The following is a 22061-nucleotide window of genomic DNA, read 5'->3' as shown; positions in this document are numbered from 1 at the left end:
TTGCACTCTGTGTTTTCACTCCATAATTTACGGATGCTTTACGGTACGCCGTAATACTCACTCGGCATAGCTTCAATTGCCATCAATATTCGCGTTGGCAACTCGCCCAAAAAGAAATATCTTTTGGCAGGTGTATAAATATGCATCTTGCAGTGGGGTTGAGGTGATGGCCACTATTGGAAGGTGCTTGTATGTCGTAAATTGTTCCCACTTATCATAAGGTAAGTGTAGCTTTAAATAGTACTATGAAACCAACTTAAATATTAAAATATACAAGCTTTGTAATGAAAACAATTATCCTGAGGAGGTTTTCATTTTTTCATATGTTTTCAGTAAAATTAGTCAACCGAATTTAAGCAATACGGCCAGGCCGTTCTTTCTGAAAAATAAATAGTTAACCGAATTCAATAAGAAATAACGAAAAAATAGTAAAAAAATAAATACTTTCCCACTTTGGGGGGTTCAACTTGAATTTTGACGGAAATTTTAATGCAGAAACCGGTAGGGTCGTGGATTCATCTTGATCGTTGACCTCCGGATTAGTGGTTTACCCGGACTTTTGTTTTTCCTTTCGTACTCTATTACTTCTATCACGAAGGATTCTTCAAGTGGCTCCAGCAATAACGATTGGACCGTTTTGTTGTCCCGTCGCCGTTGCTACGCCAACGTGCACTTAACCCTTGGAAAGCCCGTACAGTCGCATCGCGACGCAGTTCTATGTTTAGTCCGCAAACCGTGGCCGCCTGAACTGCCACAGGCTTCACCATCGTTCGTAACCTTGCAAACCAAGCGCAAAACCGTCCCCTAAAAGAGCTCGAGAAGAAACGGGACGGTAGAATAGAAGTAATATTCAAACATTATCGATCGGTTTGTGTGGCTCCCGGAGGTGGGATTGGTTAAGTTGGCCGTCGCTGCCAACGCCGTGGTTAGATCCTTTCCAGGCACCGAAAAGGAACGTTGTTGGTGTACTCAGTTGAAGTGCGAAAGCAAAGTTGCAGGTTGCGATGCCGATTTCGGCGCCCAAAATTCCCGACGGCTTGCCGGAGCTAATGCGCGGGCTGGCGAAGAGTGTAATCAAGGAGAACCCGGAAAATCTGTACGTGCACGCGGCCGAGTACTTCGAAAATTTGATTCGCGAGCGCGACGGTGAACTGGAGCGGGGTTATCAGACGTTCAATGCGTATCAGGTGTACGCGGACTATAAGGAAAAGAGTCGCGAGAAGCTGGGCCTCGGCGGCAAGACCGGAGAAGGTTCCTCGATTAGTGATGGTGAGGAAGGCGATGAGAGTGGCAGTGGCGGAAGTGGCACCAAGTCGCGGGGTCGTCGGCGTGCTCGTCGTGCTCGCAAACAATCGTCCAGGGAAAAGGACAACCCCGTGCCGACGGTGGCAGAAAAGCCGCCGATTAGTGAGGCGGGAGAGGTGCAAAAGTTGAATTCCCTTTCGGAAGAGAGCGCACCGGTGTCGGTGGTGGAGCAGGAAGTTGTTAAGGTGCACTACAATCCTCCGGAGGCCGCACCGAGCGCGAGGGTCGTGAGCGCACAGTCGGTCGAGGCTGCCCAGGCCGTATCGAACGTGCTGGACGACGAGCAGATACTGGATTCGGACTCGGGCACCGGTGGCAAGGAGACTGGCGACGAGGAGTTGGTGGAAGGCAATGGGGACGATGTTGGTACCGCTCCCAGTACGGCCGAAATTACCGAGCCGGGTGGTCCGTTGGTGGAGGAAAACGGCGCAATGGCCTTGCAGGATATGGAAACCTGTTTCATGCATGCGAACGTTGATGATTTATTGGAAAAACACTCTGAGGATCCGACGGCAGGAGACGATGACTCGAAAGGCGCTACCGATGTGGGCAATGTCCCTACAGGGGAAGATATACCTGAGGGACCACAAGCAGCGGTTGACTCCAATGTGACCTTGAATGCACCTGAATCAGTTAAGCAGGATGTCTTTGAAGTGGACGAACAAGCGCCTACTAAGGAAATTGTTGCGGAAGTTGAAAAATCTAAAACAGAATCCGATAATGTAGCTCCACTAGATGAGAACACTACAGCAAAGGAAGAAGTCGATGTGGGTGAAATAATGCCTGAAAGAACCGACCCAACGGCAGTTAAAGTAGAACGCAGTAAATCTTCTGATAGTGAAGCTAATATACTAACCGATAACGTCGACGATGGTTGTACCAAAGCAGGTGATGAGACTAAAGAAGTACCACAACCGGATGAGAAAGCGGACCAAATTGCTGCAACACAAAGTGAACAAGCGGTTTCAAAGGTTGTTACTGGTGAGCCTGAGAGCGAAACAAAATTACCGACAAAAGATGCGTCCCTTGAAAAATCTAATGACGAAAAAACGCAAATTGAATCCCCAACGAAAGATGAATCAGACAAAGAAACCGATGCAAAAAGCGACATTGAACAGGACGATAAGAAAACGGAGGAAATAGTGTCTGAAGTTGAACCACAACCAGTAGTGAAACAGATCAGCCTAGTGTCTAGAGTTGCATTGGATGATGACGAGGCTGAGGAGGAAGCTGAAAATAAAATAGAACCCCAAACTACTGAAGGAAATAACATCGACGAGGTAGATAAGGGGAACGATGAAAATAATAAAAAATTATCCGACGAAAACACAGTGGAGTCCAATGGCGATAATATTCAGATCGTTGATGAAGTTAAAGAAGAAAAAGGAATGGTTGAACAAACGCCATCGAATGATAAATTGATACCATCGGACAGCGTTGACCCGCAGACCGCTTCATCCGACGAGGGTAAAAAGGCAGTAGAAGAAAGTTTGACAAAAATGAACGATCAACCAACAGAAGATAGCGCAACGAGCCAGAAGACGGAAGAGAATGAAGGTGAAGAACAAGCTGTTGCGGAAGTTAATGCCAGTTATGACGCTAGCTCTTCCGCTATTGAATCGGATAAGCAAATCGTACAAGATGTCACAAACGATATGTTAGAACCAGTTGTGGAATCGAAGGAGAATGTATCCGATAAACCTATCACCGAAGTGGACGACAGTAAGGGTGTTGAAAGTAAAACTTCAGAAGATCCTGATCCCCAACCGAACTTGTTCCAGGAAACAGCAGATAGTGTATCCGATAAACCTATCACCGAAGTGGACGACAGTAAGGGTGCTGAAAGTAAAACTTTAAAAGATCTTGATCATCAGCCGAACTTGTCGCAGGAAAAAGTGAACCCAATAGAAGGACATGATTCAGAGGAAATTTCTGCTTCAAAAGAGGACAGTGGTGATGTGAGTGATCTTAGTGCTACAGAAATAGGTGCACAGGCCCCCGAAAAAGTTAATACCGAACTAGCGAGTGCAAATGGAGATGATTCAAACCCTTCAAGTGACGGGAAAGATGATCAACCAGAGGCACACTCAGTAGATCAAGGGGAGCAGCATTCCTTAGAAAAAGAATCAATGCCACTCACGGATAATAAAGATGCTGAAGAACATCCCCATGATACTGAAAGTTCGGATAAACCCTCCGAGAAGGTTGAACCAACGGCTGCTTCCTTACAGATCAGTTCGGATGAAAAGGCTCTAGAAGTGGAGAAACAAGCTGAGCCACAAGCAAGTGAGAAATCCCCAGAGAATGCTGAATCAGTGGCGGCAGTGAGTGATTCGGTTGAAAAAGGTAAGGATAGTGAGGAGAGTACAGAAGATATGCCTGATGTGATGAAATCGGATGAAGAAAAGGATTTAAAAGCACCCGAAGAACCCCTTACACTGGAGAGCGTGGTAATGGATAATATGCCCCAATTTTTAGCCGGGGGTACAGGCGATGAAGGCAATAATGGGGAAGAAAATGTTGGAGAAAAATCCTTATCAAGTAGCAAAGAGAGTACTGACAAAGATAATGGTGTAGAAGTATTACCGAAGGGGTCTACCACTGAAAGCAATCCAGAAGAAGGTGGTACACCCGCAGAAGTTGAAGCTAGTCAACAGCAAGATGTTGCAGATACAGCCAGTTCCGAGGCACTGGCAGAGGTAGAACCTTCGGTCAAAAAATCCGACGACGCACCGGTAGGCACGACAGAAGAACCAATGACACCAAGCACATCTAAAGTGGAGAGTGATTCGAAAGAGGTCATCGACAAATCTGATGACGTATCGGAAGGGTCAAAGGAAGAAGCAGTGAAAGAAAGTGCAGCGGAACAGAGTGGTGATTTGAAGGAGATCGTCGGTAAGTCTGCTGATACCCCGATTGGGTCAACAGAAGAAACTGCGAAAGGAAGTGTAGCTGAACAGGAGAGTGACTTGAAAGAGGTCATTGAGGAACCTTGTGTTAAGCGTGAGAAACGGGAGGCAAGTATGGAGGAAGTGATCGAGGAACCTTGTGTGAAACGGGAGGTAACACCCACAAAAACAACACGTCCCGATAACGACGATGCAGGTGGTGGCAAGCAGGTGGAGGAGTTAGAAGAAATTAAAAAGGTGGACCTCAGTCAGCTGAGCAAGGATTCGGCGGAAGCGTTGTTCTACAGCTTGAAGAAAAGTGAACTGGAGAACCAGGAGCCCGATGGGTCACCGGAAGCGGCTGCTCCGGGTGCTGGAAGCCAGGAAAGTAATGCCGATGAAGACGACAAGGATGTTGTTGTAGCGGAGGAACCTCCGGAGATGGTGACGGAGGAGGCAACCACGAAGCGAACGTTCACGGACGATTTTTTAGATGAAGCCCCCATCACTGAAACTCAACCTGCTGATGCCGGTGGATCGAGTGATGGGGTACAGCAGGACCGGATGGAGCCCCAGGCACTGACGGCACGATCATCGTCCGAAGCGGCCGAACAAGAGGATGAATTTAATCCGATGGTGATGGTATCGATGCGCTCGAAACAGTTCCAGGAGCAGCTACACAGCAGAGTCGCTGATGGGGAGCCCGGTGATGAGGAACCGACAGAAAAAGAACCGACCACTACTCGACCACTCATGAGAAGGTGTATGACGGAAATGACCGGCTTACAGCGGTATGATACGTTGGCGGACGATGATCCGGTCGATCCACGCCGGTACGATCCGGACTACGTTGAGGAGGAGGATCAGTTCGATGGATATTACATCGGACACATCAAGAATAAGATTTTAGCCTCTTCGGTTTCGGTCGCCGACTCGGACTACTTCGATCCGACGCAGTCGTCGGAAGAACCGGTGGATGAAAACAATGTTCGCACGGCCCTGGAGACGATCGCGTCGACAGACACCGAGTCCACCATCGCATCGCAGGCCACCATACAGCAGGCTACAGCGGGTAAACGAAGCTACCTCCGGAAGCATTCGCAGAACACATCCTCCAACATTCCGTACGCATCGTTCGGGAATGCCGCGATCGATAAGTCGCTGGACGAGTTCATCGAGCGCGAGGAGCAAAACAAGCAGGACGAGGCGATGGCGGAAGCGGCCACCAAAATCCAGCGCTCCTACCGTACGCACAAGAAGCGGTTGCTGCGTGACTACCACAGTACCATGCGTACCTTCACCGAGGACCTGTCGGCGGAGAGTGGTGAAGAGTACCCATCGAATGTGATCCAGATCAAGCTCGATCAGAAACGGCTTGGAAGTGGTAGGGCTCTACCGTCGATTGGGGACGGAGGTGAGGAAAGCGATTCAACCCCGGTCAATCAGCAGCAGCCGCCACACCATCAACCCCTCGGAACCGTCAAGCGGCCAATGTACAGCCTCAACATCGACGACTACGATACGGTTGCGAGGCGCATGACGCTAACGCGTGGCGTTGCCCTGCAGCGCAACTCCACGCCCGAGGATGACTCGGGAAAATCGACAAACGCGTCCACCGATCGTAAGCCATCGTCGCTGAACAGCGTGCCAACCCCGGAATCGGCACCGGCCAGCAGTGGTTCCGGCGAGGGACAGTTGGCGCGTACCTCCTCCGAAGAGAAGTCCGACCCTCTGAAGACCGAGGAACCGACAGCGGGTTCCAGTGGCGAGCAGGACCACAAGGAAGGCCACAGTTCATCACGATCAAGTTAGTAGCGGAACAGAGACCGACCGGGAGGTCATGCACGGTGGGACAGGTGGAAAACTGAGAGATCTCTTCTTCTTTTCCCTCTCTCTCTCTTTCTCTCTACCCCTTCCCTGCTTGCGTTTCATATCCCGCTCTTTTCCTGTGCATACGTTCTACTGTAGGGCCACAGCGGACCGCTCCGGCCGCTACGGGACGGGACCCGGAACACGGACCGTTGCCGAAGAATCGTACCGCCATCGCTCCGCTGGATGTACAGAGTCTGCTGCTGATTGCCCGACAGCGCACCATGCCGGTGCAGATGGATTCGTCCGTCATCCGGGTGCTGCCGAAGCATATGCGTAAGCGGATCAGCAGTGCCGGCATGCCGAACGGTGGTGGCAAGCGTAAATTGTAAACTCTCGAGGTAGCCGAACCTGAGTTTGCTGGTTTCAACGCCGTGCGTACGGCGCCCTTCTTAACCGAGCGTAGTAGAACCATACAATCTGATAGCGGCCTTTAATTTCCACCGCATTTCCATCCACTGTAGTTGCGTTAGACTGTAGTGAATTGCAAAGCGAATATAACCACTAAACAGTTGATGAAACCGTTTTCAACATAGCATTGATTGTGTTTTCCTTTAGTTTCTATTAGCTTACCAGCCCTTCGACACACTAATCACCCATTTCCGCCGTTCTCGCATCGCACAGCGTTACAATGTAGCGTATTCCGCTTCCGCTCACATTCTGGCATGGCTGTAACGCTGACGATGTGCATAGTAAATCGTCACGGTTCGTGCCACCCATCGTACAGTAACGGCGTTCATCCAATGAATCATTGCCTCTTTTTCCTATCAGCTGTCTAATCACCAAATCGAATAAAAAAGTGTACAGTTTGCATGACAGGGTGTTTTTCAAACCAATTTAACTAATTGTAGGTTTTCTTACCTTTAACTCTACATCCATTAGTCCAACAAAAGGGCGAGTAGAAATTGAAAGCAAACATTATCAAATAAATGCACAGTACAGTGTCTAGAACTGTTGCTTGAAAGAGATAATATAATGTTTTATAAACCAATTTAAAACTATCAATAAAAGAGCTTGTTAATATCAGCAATAAAATCACAATTTCTCTTTCTTTCTAAAGAAAAAAGATGTATTATGAAGTTATTAAGAATATTTACAAGTGGCGAAATTGATTGATTAGAAAGAAAGGTTTTTGGGTTGATGTTATTACTCATCATTTTCAATCCAATTTTTTTCCCAAATTTTTTGTACAGAGAATTTGATTATTTTATACCGCATTATACATATTTAAGTTCGTTTTATTATATAACTTTCATACTTTCATATTTTTGCAACAACTTAAGCATTAGGCTTTATTGATGTTGATGGCAAAGTGTAGCGTACATGAGTTAATTTGTCGGTTGGAAAGCGGCATTTTTTCGGAAAAATTTTTTTTGCTAGCAAAAGTAAATTAGTTCTTGAAGATTAAATGTTGCTCTTTTTCTTGAAAACTTGATGGTTAAACTCGATCATTTTGTTCCTTTATGTCTTGTGGTTTTGAGAAGATGGGATATTTTTTAAAGTATCTTGTCAAAGTTTTACGCAGTGGTTTAGCAGTGAGTACATGGCGCACGCTGTGAAATATAATTGGCGCAACCCTGGGTAAAATGGTATCTAAACCCGGTGTCCATCCTGGTTGCAGCACGTAATCTTTTATTAAAGTGACCTCCATTTAACCATCTTCATGGTGGTCGGCGTGAGCTTTTAGCCCTCGCTGGAAACGTTGATAATGAAGGCCAATGACACAGCGGTGAATCTTTTATATGGTAAGGTAAGTAAGTTGGTGTTTGATGTGAGTCGATTTGGGTGTTCCATTTCATATGTTATACGTATACATTTTTTATCTACAATCCACTTGCGACGATCAACCTCCCGCGGGAGCTAGCGAGTGTTTGCGAGCTGACACCAATTACAAGCACTCGGCCGGAGATAAGAAAGGGTTGGCCTCTCTTGCGGAGTGGTTTTTACTGACCCAAAACGATATGGGAAGTATGCATTCCACTGGCAGGTAGTTCTGGTGGTAGTGATGATTTTAAAACCGCTCATAAACCGCATTGCATAAGTTTTGATAATTTTTCCATGGTGCAGGTCTTTCTACAAAATATGTTTACATATGACTTTATAGGGACACCTTGTTTTATGATATTTTTAAACAGCAACGTTTACTTTGCGCACACCTACCTGAAATAAGCAGTCCAGGAAATAATGGGCGCTGTCACAACAATCGACAAAGGCTTAGTCATTTTTTCGTCTGTTTCAACAGTTTCAAACAAAGCACGTGTTTGAGATATAGATGAACCCTTCAACCTTGGAAGAACAAAGAAATTGATTCTATTGGCTTTACTGTTAAGTGGTGTACTTCATTTCTCCTGCTATGTGATTTATTTTGTTTAAGTGCATCTAATTAAATGTTTGGGGGTTTTTACCATCAACCTTCCACTATGAAACGCTATACACCTTTGAAAGCTCTGGACGAAACACCTACCCCGGCGGTATCACTCAATTATGACGAATTTCATAACACCGGCGAGGGAGGGAATGGCAAAGGTTAATTGGAAACTTGTGGTTCGAATCTCCCATCGGCCACTGACGAGGACTGTCCGCTGTCAGGGTGGTTACGGCGTCGAACTACGCACGCGATTGCCCGGCCATATCGGGGGCGGAAGGTGGAGCAATGACTTAAATTCCGCATTTAACATACGCGCATCGGGTACCGGACGTCGCACATACGGCGGAGCATCGCACATACGATAGATACATTTGACAACCGCGGTACGGTGTTGTCCGTTGTGCGGCTCTGATGCTGCTACCGCCTCTGCTGCGCTGACGTCAATCCACAATTGAATCTTACGACCCGGATCCGTCCGACGTCGTCCATTTTTTCGACCACCCGCCAGCGGTTGACCCGCCGCGGAACGGCCCTCCCCGGAAACTGAAAGACTGGGCGGAAGCAGCAGCGGCACGAGGCACGGTGAAAGGAAGGATGAAAGTGTCATAAATGACTTGACTCGTCGGTGTGCGGGGTGTTTTTTGCTCCGCCTCCCCGAGTGGGAGACAGTTTTCGATTTGGGCATAAAATCAACAAATCATCAACACACGAGGGTCATCGAGAACCACCGCCATCCAATATATGGCATCTGCTCGGTGCACCGACGTCTCCAGGCATATCCACGGTACCCGGACGGTGTGCAGCATGCAAGATTTTGGCGATCATCTCACGGCCGCAGATCGATCCCTTTTTAACTGGCAGGAAAATAGCATCGAATGATCTACACCACCCTGAACCGGAGCGACCTTGGCACCCTGTAGGGGAAAAATTGTCATGGGAATGGAAACCATCCGGCGTTTAATTCCACCAGGTTGGGCCTCTGATCGATCGATCGGTCGCTACCGAATGGCGCAGTTACGGAAAGGTGTCAATCGAACCGAAAACAACTTCATTTCCTGCCGGGCCGGCCAATGTCTTGGCCACCATTAACTCATTTCTCTCGGGTCGCATGCGATATGTGTGATTTGCGGAATTTACAGTGCGGGACCGAAGAGTAAGTCCAACGAAAACTATTTCAATTTTGTTGAATTTTTTTTTAAAGCTTCCTTTAGATTGTTACAAACATGGATCCTCTTGATATTTTTCAAGAATCATATATCTGTGGAATCAACACCATACGTGAAACTAGAAGGTTATAACATCGACTGATCTTCTTCTTTTTGGCGTAACGACCTTGTTTGGTCATGCCTGCCCCGTTAAGGGCTTACGAGACTTTTAGAGCTTAGCATCGAATGGATAACGGTAAAAATTAGTAATTTCATTTCAATTAGACGTTTAAATAGGATATGTCCGAATATAATCAAAATGAAGAGGAATCGATTGTACTCTTCAAACGAACATTTCTTAACTAAAGCAAATTTTTCAAAATCTTCAAACACCCTACGTATAATCTTTAAAATCACAATCGCTTAAACTGTTGAATATTTTTGAAAAAGTGTACCTTTTGAACGCTTACGAACAGTGGTAATAAGATATTCAATATGTATTTTCTCGCCATGATTATTTGAGCCTTTAGGTACTTAAAACCAAACTTCAAAATGTAATAATGCTTATGTTTATGCGTACCACTGTTCACCTGTGTACTGCAGCAGTATTGGAAGGTACAAGATGGGTATGATTTGAGGGCCAGGGCCAGATCAACGGCCGCGGTGCGTAGTAGAAGGATGTGGTACCGATCGGGAGTAGCTGTCGTGCCGGTATCGAACGATGGACATTACCAGAGACTATTAATAGTCAAAAACTACACGCCAATGACTTACGGCTAGTTCGGGTGCTGGTGCCCTTGCCCTCACTGATGGCGAAAAGTCACGCCGTTTCCGTCGCATACAGTTTTAAATGCTGTTGACCTGACGAAGCTACGAAATGGAATATGTAATGTAGTTATTTTAAATAGTTTTCCAACAAGTGGGTTCATTATACAACATGTCATATTTCCCCATAATAATGAGCATATGAAAAACAATAAACAATTCCGTAAACATGTTAAATAAACTAAGCAACGTGTGGTTTTGCTACGACATCGACGAAATCGCACGAAGTCCACACATACCGGACTAACGCCCCAAAAATGGTTACTCACCATCGGCCAAATGCTGGCAGCCGGAATCGAAGGGTCCCGCAATCGTAGATGGCGGTGATGGAGAGCCATTTCGTCTCGTCTCTAAACACTAAAACGCTTTACCACACCACGATCTACGTTTTGGCAGGTGGTTATTAATAATCCGTGGCCCGAGAGCACATGCAGCAGTAAGTGCATCCCACTTCCGGTTTCGGTAGTGTATTGGCCGAGGGAAGGGCAGCTTCGCAACCCCTAAATCGCGGTCAGTCATATTTTACGAAAGTTCAAGTATGACCAAACACGCTCGGATCAAACCACCATCAGCCATAAACGTCTTCCCTTTCATCGCCCGCCCTCATCCCGCGCCAACCAACCAACCTGGCCACGGCAAGGGCGAACTAGTGAAAATAAACTATCGGCCACATGCACACACACACACGGGCGCGCGCGCGCGTAAAGCCCATTGCATTGGCCTGGTTGCCGTTTACCTCACGGAAAGTGCTTGTAAAGGGCCGTTGGAGAGTTTTCTCGAGCGGGTGGAAAACTGCAAACTTGTGAAAACTGACAGCACAGTCCGGTGGACGGTTGGGGATCATGGTGCGAAATGCCGCGGCTGATCGTCGGCCGTTGAAAAAGATCCTGTTTGAAGGGGGCGAGGAAGGCCGGATCGGCCGATGGGTGGACAGTCCCTTGCGGTTCCACGGTATGTATACCGATGCTGGTGGTTATGGTTTTTGCGGTTGCATTAGCAACGTCTGTGCGATTTTGTGCGGTTTGTTTTAGTGGCCCACTCCGGCCCGCATGCTGACCTTGCAATGGAATCTCGGTTTTCGTGGCGTGCGTAGATAGGGGCAGATTATCTAATATATGCCATTGAAGTGTGAACATATAGATTAAAATAATTTTCCTTTATTGGTCCAAAAGTAGATGCACCAGTAACATTTTAGGAGACCACACTTAGACATCCTTATTATATGGAAAACAAGAAATGCACAGCAGTGCCTTAGTAGTTATTATGCAAACTGTGAAGAGAAAAAAAATTGAAAAGAATAATTTTACAAACGAATTTACTCCAATATTCTTTAAGATTATTGAAAGAAAAATTCGATCGTGCCATAGGAATTTATATGACCTAATCGATTATTCCTATTTTAGATTTGCATTATAAATTAAAAAAGGCCCCTCTTTCCTTCCTAACAGAAAACGTACAAAAATAGTTTGAGTTTACAAAAACAAATCTATATCAGCACCTCAAAAAAGACGGTAATAAACTTTATAACTCAATCTGTTTTATCTTTATGGTGTTTTTTCAGTTCTGATGATAAACAAATGTATTTTATCATGTAATGTAAAATTTGGCAAAATCACAAAAAAAAATTAAAAGTATCTTCTGCCCTGTTTGTGCGTTTTGGAACATTTCTCCCTAATTGATGGAAGAGTATCAAATTTACTATTGTTCGATAGTAACTCTTAATGGTTGTTCTCCATTGGAAAAAAAATCGTTCAAGTCCTATTTAAGTACAGGCCCTTGAGACCTTCTTTATACTATTGTTTCTTCCTCACTCATAACAGCACGAAACGGAAGCGGAAGGTTGTTGCTTACGCATCGTTTTCGGTTTCTCTGGTTCTGGTTTCACCCTGGGCAGCGGGGGCGGGGACCATGATACGCCATGGAATGTGCACGGAATTTTTATATGCATTCATCGGTCACTAATTTTCAACCAGACCTTCTTCTGCTCACGCCAACCTCTTGCCACCTCCTGACCCTTTTCAGGTTATCGTGACTACCACCGACGACGACGACGAATGGACTGGCAGCACGCACGAAGCAATCCGGGCGGGTCTATTTTGGTGGAGTGATATAATTTTGGGGATGCGGCCACGGGTTACATTAAAACTGCTTCCAACTCTGACAAAACCAGAAGGAGTAGACCACGACCGTTGGATGAGCGCAAAAGAGTGAGAGATGGTGATAGAAAAAGAACGTTGTTCAAATGTTGATGTATGGCCGTTTATGACGGTAAGGATCGGGCAATAACTTTGGACGGCTGACCGACCTGCCGGGGGCCCGTGGTATGTTCGATAGCCGGCGTTGGGCACCGTTTAATTTAAATCGACGTGGTCTAAGAGCAATGTAACTCTTTGTTCGTCTTTGGCACTGACTTTGTGCTCATGTTCTTGAGTTATGTTTTGTTTTATGTTCACGCTCTTCCAATGCCAATTGTAAGTAACGTGCGGGTATTTGTCATGCACTTGATGATGTTTTTAACAAAATCGTACATGTTTATGCCTACCGAATTTAGTGCAGTTATTTCTGCTTCTAGTAGTATACAACAAGCAACAATGTTATAGAACACACACTGAACTGACTAAAAGAATGAACTACACAAATTAATGTGTCTTAAAACGAATAGGTAGTGTTTGTTTGGTTTCCAAGAAGGAATTATTTCATTTACGTCACTAACTAGTGTAATTGGAGAATTGCTCTCGAGCCATCGTGCCTTAAACTAATTCATTACCTACAATCAATGCTTGCACGGGCGTAAACTTCATCGGCCAATGGATTATGCAACATCCTTGGACAAATCAGGGACAGTTGCACTCCGTATAGTGTTTCTCAGACCCCAACGTCCAAAAGTATTTCAGATTTTCGGTTCAAACTACTACCAAAATATTTTTATACACAAGAACCTCGCTTCGAACCTGAACCAATTTTACCCAAATTGCTCTTACAATACTTTAAAGCTTTGGATACTGTGTTAGCGAGATTTATTTTTATTTTATTTTTAAATATTACACAGTATAAAATCATAACACTTACGCCCACCTATAACCAATAAATAAATGCACACCGTATGCGAACGGATGCGCTTTGGGAATCACTGGTATAGAAGATGGTCTAACATCACGCGAAGTGGAAAGCCTCGTAAGTGATCAATTCGATTTCCCTTTAATTGCTTACAATTGACTTTGAATCGCGTTACAACTGCTTTTCGATTTTATTGAATATGCAACCGTTAGTTTAAGCCTTTTCTAAATAGAAAAATGTTATTTTGCTAGTTCAAGCAGCAAGAAAAAAAGTTTACAACGCATATGAAGATTGTCCTTCACACGACGCGCTCCATTCGGAAGTGTTTCAATACCGCACGACGAAGTTTCTAACGAACTTCAATCGAATGACAAACGAATCGTTGAAATGAAGCAATCAGAGGCAAGCGCCTGGGGAACCAAAAATAGTCACTCGTGCGTCTAATCAAATCAACTTACGGGCAACATTGGCCGACCGTACTGCTGACCTGTCGTATCGTATTTTATTCAATCCTAACGACTTAATTCTTGCAAAAGGAAATTTCCACACACAAAAACACACGTTGGTTCGCGGGAACCGTCGAGCCTGGTAGTCAAAGCCATCGTAATTGGAGACCCTTTGGCGCGCAAACGGACCGAACGGCTATTTTCACCACCTTTTCCTCCCTTGCATCCGCGAGCTGTTCTGTTGGTAGATGGTGAAATGCATTGAATGCCGTTCGGTACAAAAGAAATAGAATTGGATGCACTGAAGAGAAAAAGGAGCGTCTGGTGGTATCTGATGACGGTCAAAGGCACACAATTTCTTTTCAATGTAGCTTTTGTCGATTCTCCCACCCCGGAAGGAGTTCTGGGTTCGAGGTGGTTTTATATGTCGTACGATTTATGGCACTCTGAATCGTACGATGTGATTGATATTTTTATTATTGCGTGTAACTCTCGTTCTAAACGTTTTTTTCAAACAAATATTTACCATGTGATAAATGGTTCAAGGCGCGAGCAACGCAATCAAGAGTGCAACGTTACCTGAGTCTTCATAAAGTGGTTTAAAGGGAAAGATAGCGTTCCACGTGTTCGTGGTGTAGAAGTGTTTGAAAGTAACTGATCTTTTGTTTTAAGTGAAAAATGGCATTAGTTTCAAAACTGATTGGACAATATTTGTATTTATTGAGTGATTTCCTTCAATTGATCAGCCGTCTTGCAGTAATTACCTTTAAGAGACAGCACAACCAACGACATAAAAAGATGTAAAGCTTCAATCAATCATTAGCGCAGCAAATAAAACCAACTCAAAAACAACAACAGCATGGGACTGAAAAAAAAATATGTCAAAAGTCGTCCACAAAAAGCCCACAACGGTTACAAACGCAGCAGAACGCGCAGAACGAACCATGGGGCACACACATCGTATGGCCATGACCAACAATGGCCAATAATGGGACGCGGCCGCTCACCACTCACTCAAACACACGGCCCGACCGAATGCTGTGTGTCTACTTTGGACCGCGATGGGATTTTTGTTTTGTTTGTTATCTTTTTTTGTTGTCTAGTTTTGTCCACGGACCACGCGGTTCCCCCGCGTGTGGTGTGATTTTTAGCTGCGTAAATACGTTGTACGTCCAAAACCGAAATACGAATACCGGTGGTATCGATTCTGTCCGCAGATCGCCGGTGGATGACATCTCTAAACGTGCCCGTCCCCGGTTTCGTACCATTTACCGACGGTGACAGCCACTTGGTTTGGTGGGTTTGTTTTCCTTTTTGCCTTCTGCCCTGTTTTACAACATTTTTCCGCACCCCACCACCCCCCACCCCAAAACCGGCAAGTTGAATTGTTTTCCCACCAAAAGATTGGACGGGTGGTACGTTGAGATGGCATGGAGCATGCATTTTAACCCTTAAACGTTTTAAACCAGTAAATTTCTTCACTCCTACAAAAGTAAATTTTTGGGTTTAAACTCTAAAATTATTATTTGAATGAGCTAATGATTTGGGTAACCCACTGAATGGCAATACAACAACGGAAAGTTTAAATGTTTGTATGTTTTTTCACGATACTCTTTTTATGTTCACATTGTAAACACTTGAGCCTTTTGGTAGAAAACTCTAATAAGACGTTGTTAAAGAAAAGCATTTCTGATTGAGTCGTAGTGTTTTCTAACATTGGTTTATGTTGCCGAGTGTTTGTTTGCTTAAATATCTGTACAAATTATGCATCGAACATATTTTGGAAATATTTTGAAAATCATAAAAATAGCGCGGTTGAATTATGGTTATGGTTTTCAAACAACTCAATGCCTGCAAGGGTTAAAAGCGAACTGCTTTGTCCATGAACTCCACAGGTGATGCTGATGATGCTACTGCTGAAGGTATACCGAAAATATATGCAACACTGCGAAAGGTCGCTCGGTCTCTAATGTTCCTTGGTACCGTATGTATGAATTCTTCAGGCTCGAATATTAAAAACACCAAAATCCGTGCACACGTTGCTAGTGAAACTACTGACACGATTTAAAATATAAATGAGCAAACATCAAATATAAGTAAGCAACAATACAAATCAAAAAGAGAACAATGAGATAACGCACAGCATCGCTCGCCTGACTAGGTCGCCCAACCAAATGTCGGTTCCGTTCCGCAAGCGATCATTCAAATCATCCCCAATCATCATAACTAAAGCTGTTGTTAGGTGAAGAATTTCCATTTCTAATGATTTGCGCGTCCGCTTCATTTTCATTTTCGTACAGTGCACGCGCAACTCTTGATGAAGATCGCTGATGAGATCGCAACAAGCAGCCCCCTCGGGTCCCCCTTCGTTGGCGCGGAAACGGTGAGGCCATTGCCACCCCTCGGAAGGAGGCCGGCATGACGCACCAGCGACCGCGGTCCGGTGTTGTTGCGTTGGATGGATTTGTTGTTTGTTGTTTTGGAAATTTGCTGCCATCCGGGCGAAGTAGCGAGCAGAGCAAGAGGGTAAAATCCCTACACTGATGGACGATGAGTGAAGTGTATCAACAACTTTGGCCGAATTTGTACAGAGGCATTTGTAGAAATGCAAATGAAATGCTACACTATTCATTTAATTCACGGCAACCTGTCGGCGTGTGCAGAAACCTAGATACATTGTCCAAAATACGGTGTATGTTTATGAAAGCTTCCCAGCTGATTCCCATTGGTATGGCACGCGCTGTCCCGCGGCCGTATCTTCTCCCACGAAAAACTCATTAATCTGTCAGCAGCTCGCGGGTCGCAAAGCTGTTCTACTACTTCTCGCTGTTCGCGATCACCGCTCTCCGCCTGCTTACACTAACGCAGTGGTTCCCAAACCTTTTATGCAATTATATCCTAAATTTAATTTAATTGGGCATGTGGGCATTGATATGTATCAAACATTCGAGGTGCTACCGCCCATCATTGAAGTCAATAAACTACACGATAAAATATGCGAATCGCATTAATCCGATCGAATCGAGCTGTCAATTTTCATAAATATCGCGTCAGAGGAACCCTTGAGCAGTATAAACGATGCTGTATGCAAAAAAATCGATAGAAGTCTGTGCTTGCACCGATTATAAAACTTGACAATTTTCTAGGTTCATTAAATACCGTATGACTTAACTGTATTTGGTTACACCTACCCAAAATGGGCTTACTATACGTTTTCCCTTAAGCAAGCCGTAGACGTTACATATTAATCTGTACAGATGTTTGACGTCTACAGCTTTTCCTTAGCTCTTTCCAACATCCCTCGAGATATTCGGGATATCTGGAGGGATGTTTGACAGACGATAGGTACGAGTGAACAAAGGAAATCTGTAGACATCAAAGATCTGCACAGATTAATATGTGACGTCTACGGGCTGCTTTAGACTTTACTATCCACGTACATGTCAGTCTTTTCGTACAGGGGAGGGTTCGGCATCGGTTGGAATTTGAACAAACGTCGTCGAAGGAGTGCCTTGGCACTCGTGGGGCTCAATTTTCAAACCGACGTAGCCGCTCAGATGTCACTGACTTTCCCGCATTTTTCCAATTTTATGTGCAGTTGGAAATTACAGAAGGAATTTTCCAGCAACATACCACAAGTTCTGTCACAATATGCCAAATTATTTCGGGGAATAAAAGCATGATAGATTTCGTTGAGTTTAAATATACAGATGAGCCAGAAAAGGTTTGTCACATTTTTTACTGACAATTTATATATTGACACATTTTTTTTGTTTCTTTGAATTTTGATATTGAGGTAAATATCAAACATTTATAGCACAAAAAAATCAAGCGCCAAATGTCCTTCTCTACGTTCAGTGAACAATTATTTGTTAGGATGATGATGCATTCAAAGTACATAAATTTTAACCATTTACATCAGGCTAGTATGGAAAATAGCGTTGAGAATCGCTGCATTAGAGCATAAAACACTATTTTCCTCTCTCTCGCGATAAATGCTTCGCGACTGAAGCGCGACTCGCGCGGAACACTTCTATCCATTCAGATGAACGCTCTCGCAGTTTAAATCGAAACGTGAACCAGAATCCACGTGCGTGCGAACCGCAGCTTCAACCCGAATATATAGGACTCCAACCACTACCGATCGAAGAGTACCCATAAAGCGAACCAAGTCCAGCATAGTGTTGGAAAAAGAAATCAAGTGTAAAAGAGCATCAACTCCATTGCCGATTCCCTTGACGCGATAGTCCCAACGCCCGGCGATCGAGAAGATCCATCTGTGCGCGAAGAATTTGGTGTCCGAGTGAAAGTTACAACGCCCAGTGGTACAGAAATTGAAAAAAAAGGTTCACCGCGCCCCATTGAGTGTGTCTGTTTGGGAGTTGGGAACAGAAAACAGAGCGAGAAGAAATACCCAGAGGTATTCCAGTGTAAGCGGTGCGTAAGAGTGGAGTGATCGTACGGAGTGATCTTTGGTTGGACTCGGACAGCGCAGACTTCCACCGGCAGAACCGGTTCCCCACGGCGATGCACATTCATCCGAGCTCACCGAATTCGTCCCAATCGGAGGACGACGCGGCCACGAAAATTCAGGCCGGTTTCCGCGGGTACCGCGTGCGCAAGCAGATGCGCCAGGGAGGCGGCGGCAACGCCAGTGCCGGGGTCGGCTCGGCGAACGGCGGTGGATCGTCCGCCGTCGGTGGTGGCCTCCCACCGGGCACGGTCGAGGACAAGTCGGCCACGAAAATTCAGGCGAACGTGCGCGGGTTCCTGGTGCGCAAGAAGCAGAAGATGGCAACCGAGGCGGCCACCAAGATTCAGGCCAGCTTCCGTGGCTTCAAGACGAGAAAGGAGCTGAAATCGATCAAGAAGGACAAATAGATTGGACGACCCCCTCTGGACCCGGGAAGCTGGAAGAATGGAGGAGAGGCGTGGTTGGGGTGGGAACGTTCGGAAAATTCGGCTCTTTTCATCCGTTTGAAAATTTGTTTTCCAGTTCAAATACACACACGCGCGCTTTATACTCAAGCACAAACACACAAACACATACAAACGCAGTGGCATAAGCGCGTGGATGCCAGAATGGCAGCCGGAATGTTGGTGGGTTGTGATAAATTGATATAGGCCATCTGAAGAGTAAACCCTCACCACACGGAAGAAAAAGAGAGCACCCCTTAAACAAACAAATTCGTAAACGGTCGAGTAGCATAGCAGGCGGGAGAGGGAAAATATAAAACTCGAAAAACAATTTGCGGAAATGCTAAATTCAAATGTTCAACAAAAGTGAAACCACTGCTCGACCTCGACTGGTGCCTTCTGAAGATCACACGAACGGTTTCTGAATCTGGCCAAGCATAAAAACACGATCAGAGTCAGATTGTTATTATTTTTTAAGCGTTTTTCCGACCAGAAACGATTTCCTTTTTTTCACCTTTTTTCACACCTTTGCAAATGTTTTGAATTGGTGGGCAATGTATTGCCACTTATTTTCGTTTGGGATTTAAATCAGCTATCTTACCTCAACATAACAACAAAGTTGAGTTACACAAAATGAATTTTCTTCAAATGGAATCCAATATAAATGTACAAAAAAATGTATTTTTTAAAATCTCAAACAGTGGCACATGATTTGGAAAAAAAATTGCCATACAAACAAAAGTGTACAATTTTCGATTTTTTTTAAGAATTTTAATTCAGTTTTCCGAATATAAAAAAAAATAAGCAAAAATATATCAGATTCAAAAAATTCTGTAAATAGAACAGCTCATTCGATCCCAACTTCCGACGGTACAAAGCAACAAAACGGGTTTCCGACCATGTGCGGACGAATGATCTCCGATCCGATGCAACCGATCCCGTTTGTTGCACCACCCGCACAGAGGACGGTTGAAAAGTGGGGACATAAAAACAGGAAAACTAGCCTCTTAATGCGCCACGACAAGTTGTATCCGAGTATTGTGAGCCGCGCCGTCGATCGTAACATAAATCATCGTTCTATGGCGTTGCTCGAACGGCGTTCGACGGAATCGCACGAGTGGTTTCGAGATCGTAGGCAGCTCTAATACCAAATATGTTCCTACATTTTCTCGCGCTCACGGGGGAAAACTATAACAACTGAGGGACGAGGAAGAAATAGTGCAAGATAGAAAGATAGAGCCAGAACCAGAAAGGCAGAGCGGGATAAAGGAAAATCAAATCGAAAATAAATGTACTGATGAGGGAGGATGTGTAGGTGAAAGTGGAATCCCCTTATAGAACTCGACCTACAACTTCTCGTTTTCGGGGGAACACTCTTTCCCCCATCTCGCGCCGGTGGTGCGTTAGTTCTTAGCTTACATGGGGAAAGTGAAAGCAATTGGCCTGCTTACGGCACCCAGCCCGATCCGTAGTATACACAAAACAAACATCCACATACACACACACCCAAACAAAAAAGGTCTTCCAGTGATGCGAACCAGATCACCGCCGGAGATCACGGTGGACTTTTGAGCAGCCTGCATAATGTAGTAAATTGGAGCTTGCAGGGCGCGGCAAGATCGACGGTTTTGTGTCTTAGCATGTTTTCCAGAGGAAACCATACTGCGAATCGATGATGATCACAAAAGCGCGCGAAGTATTTTCGGCGAGCATTACTCTTTTTAAATAGTGATATAGTAATATGTGTTTTTTGTCAGATATAAGTGAAATGTAAAAAACAAAAAATGTCAGGGAATGCGGTGTGCAGGAACTGTCGTGGAAGGCACATGGAAGGAGATGCCAACTGGCCCAAGTGAACGTGTTAATAAATCATAGATTCATTAAATGGTATTTTATGTGTTTGTGTTTATCATTATTAGTATCTTTCCGTTTTGTTTACTTATCTTTCGTAATATCTTTTGAAAAATGATGCAACAATTAAAATCTCTAGAATGTTAACTATACTGTTTAACACCATTTGGACTGAAAGGAGAATTTTTAACCGATACTGAGATACCAAACAATTCCCAAATATGTTGAATGAGTTGTTCTATAATGAGGCCCATTAAGGGCTTACAAGACTTTTTCCCTTTGAGTAAGCGGATAGTCGGTCCTCTCGTACAAGGGAGGACACTCCTATTAATGTCTATTATTTTGCAATTAGTTTCTTTTTTAGATAATACTTTTTCCTTTTTACCAACCTGTTCTGCCAGGAGTAATTTGCTACGACGTTGTTTACTGAAGTTTCATGCCAACTTACATTAGAATTGGTTAAAAAATCAGAAAATTCGAAAATTGCATAATTGACTCCAAATGACAAACTATGATAAAAAAACTAACACAAAGGGTAAATTAAGAGGTAAAATGCTATTAAAATTATAAAAATTAGATTTCAACCAGTAACCTCATAAGGCAGTCCAAAAATTTCGCACATAATATTATTCCGCCCATCGCATTAAAAGGCAGGGCCATTTTTGTCAACAGTTTCAACCCCTACGTAAGACACTCGGACTGGCTCGAACATTTGAAATTTTCAGAGTAGATTGGAAACGAACCCATCCGAAAACCTTGTTTTGCACCAACAGATGATGTTTTTTAAATAACTCTTTCATCACACCCCCCGTCGATCGAGGAGGAGGAGGATTGGGTTGTTTCTGTTCACCCCCAATACCCGAGATGGCGTTAAATGGACAGGAGAAGTTAAATCTAACATTGCAAACAAAAAAAAAACCTTAAGTATGTCCGATTTTGACCCAAGCATTGACGTGTTAATGCGTTTTTGCTCGGTTTTCTTCTACCTTTGCGCCAATCCACGCTTGATATCTTCGGCCAACCAGAAATGCAGAAGATCGCACAGGGCGTACTCTCCAGAGGTTTCTTTTTTTTGCAAAATGGATTTGTTTGCACCGGAACGACAAGAAGAAACAGAAAGAAATCCGTTTAAAACCAAAACCAGAACACCAAACCGGGTGGTAGAAGAAAAAGAAACATACTCCAATTTCAGGACTTGTCGTAATTAGCCCCGCGCAGCAACGGATATCGATCAACATGCGTCATGCGTGTGAAAAATGATGGCCAGAGTTTGATGGTGTCTTTTTTATGCAGGAAAACCATCAACGGTGCGATTTCCGCAGGCGAGTGGTGCCAATTTCATACACTCGAACTCTTTTTGGGCGTGAAAATGGATCCGGCAGGAGGGCGG

General features: G+C 44.6%; 2 protein-coding genes across 2 annotated transcripts; both read left to right on the top strand.

Moving 5' to 3' along the window:
• The first annotated feature begins 1004 nt into the window (after positions 1-1004).
• On the top strand, positions 1005-6394 carry LOC131261822 (titin-like). The gene is made up of 2 exons (XM_058263661.1): positions 1005-6000; positions 6162-6394. The coding sequence occupies exons 1-2, from the start codon at positions 1005-1007 to the stop codon at positions 6392-6394; spliced, it is 5229 nt and encodes a 1742-aa protein (XP_058119644.1).
• Positions 6395-18430: 12036 nt separating this feature from the next.
• Positions 18431-20696, top strand: LOC131272188 (IQ domain-containing protein N). Its single transcript, XM_058273844.1, has one exon. The coding sequence runs from the start codon at positions 18431-18433 to the stop codon at positions 18782-18784; it is 354 nt and encodes a 117-aa protein (XP_058129827.1). The 3' UTR covers positions 18785-20696.
• Positions 20697-22061: the final 1365 nt, after the last annotated feature.

This window comes from Anopheles coustani, chromosome 3, assembly GCF_943734705.1.
Source record: "Anopheles coustani chromosome 3, idAnoCousDA_361_x.2, whole genome shotgun sequence".
Taxonomy (NCBI): Eukaryota; Metazoa; Arthropoda; class Insecta; order Diptera; family Culicidae; genus Anopheles; species Anopheles coustani.
This window is presented reverse-complemented; position numbering and strand designations above follow the sequence as displayed.

Excerpts from the sequence above, each read along its gene's own strand:
- LOC131261822 (XM_058263661.1), top strand. The coding sequence starts at position 1,005 with ATGCCGATTTCGGCGCCCAAAATTCCCGACGGCTTGCCGGAGCTAATG. Across the intron at positions 6,001-6,161 it reads CCACAGTTCATCACGATCAA|GGCCACAGCGGACCGCTCCG; the intron begins GTTAGTAGCGGA and ends GTTCTACTGTAG.
- LOC131272188 (XM_058273844.1), top strand. The coding sequence starts at position 18,431 with ATGCACATTCATCCGAGCTCACCGAATTCGTCCCAATCGGAGGACGAC.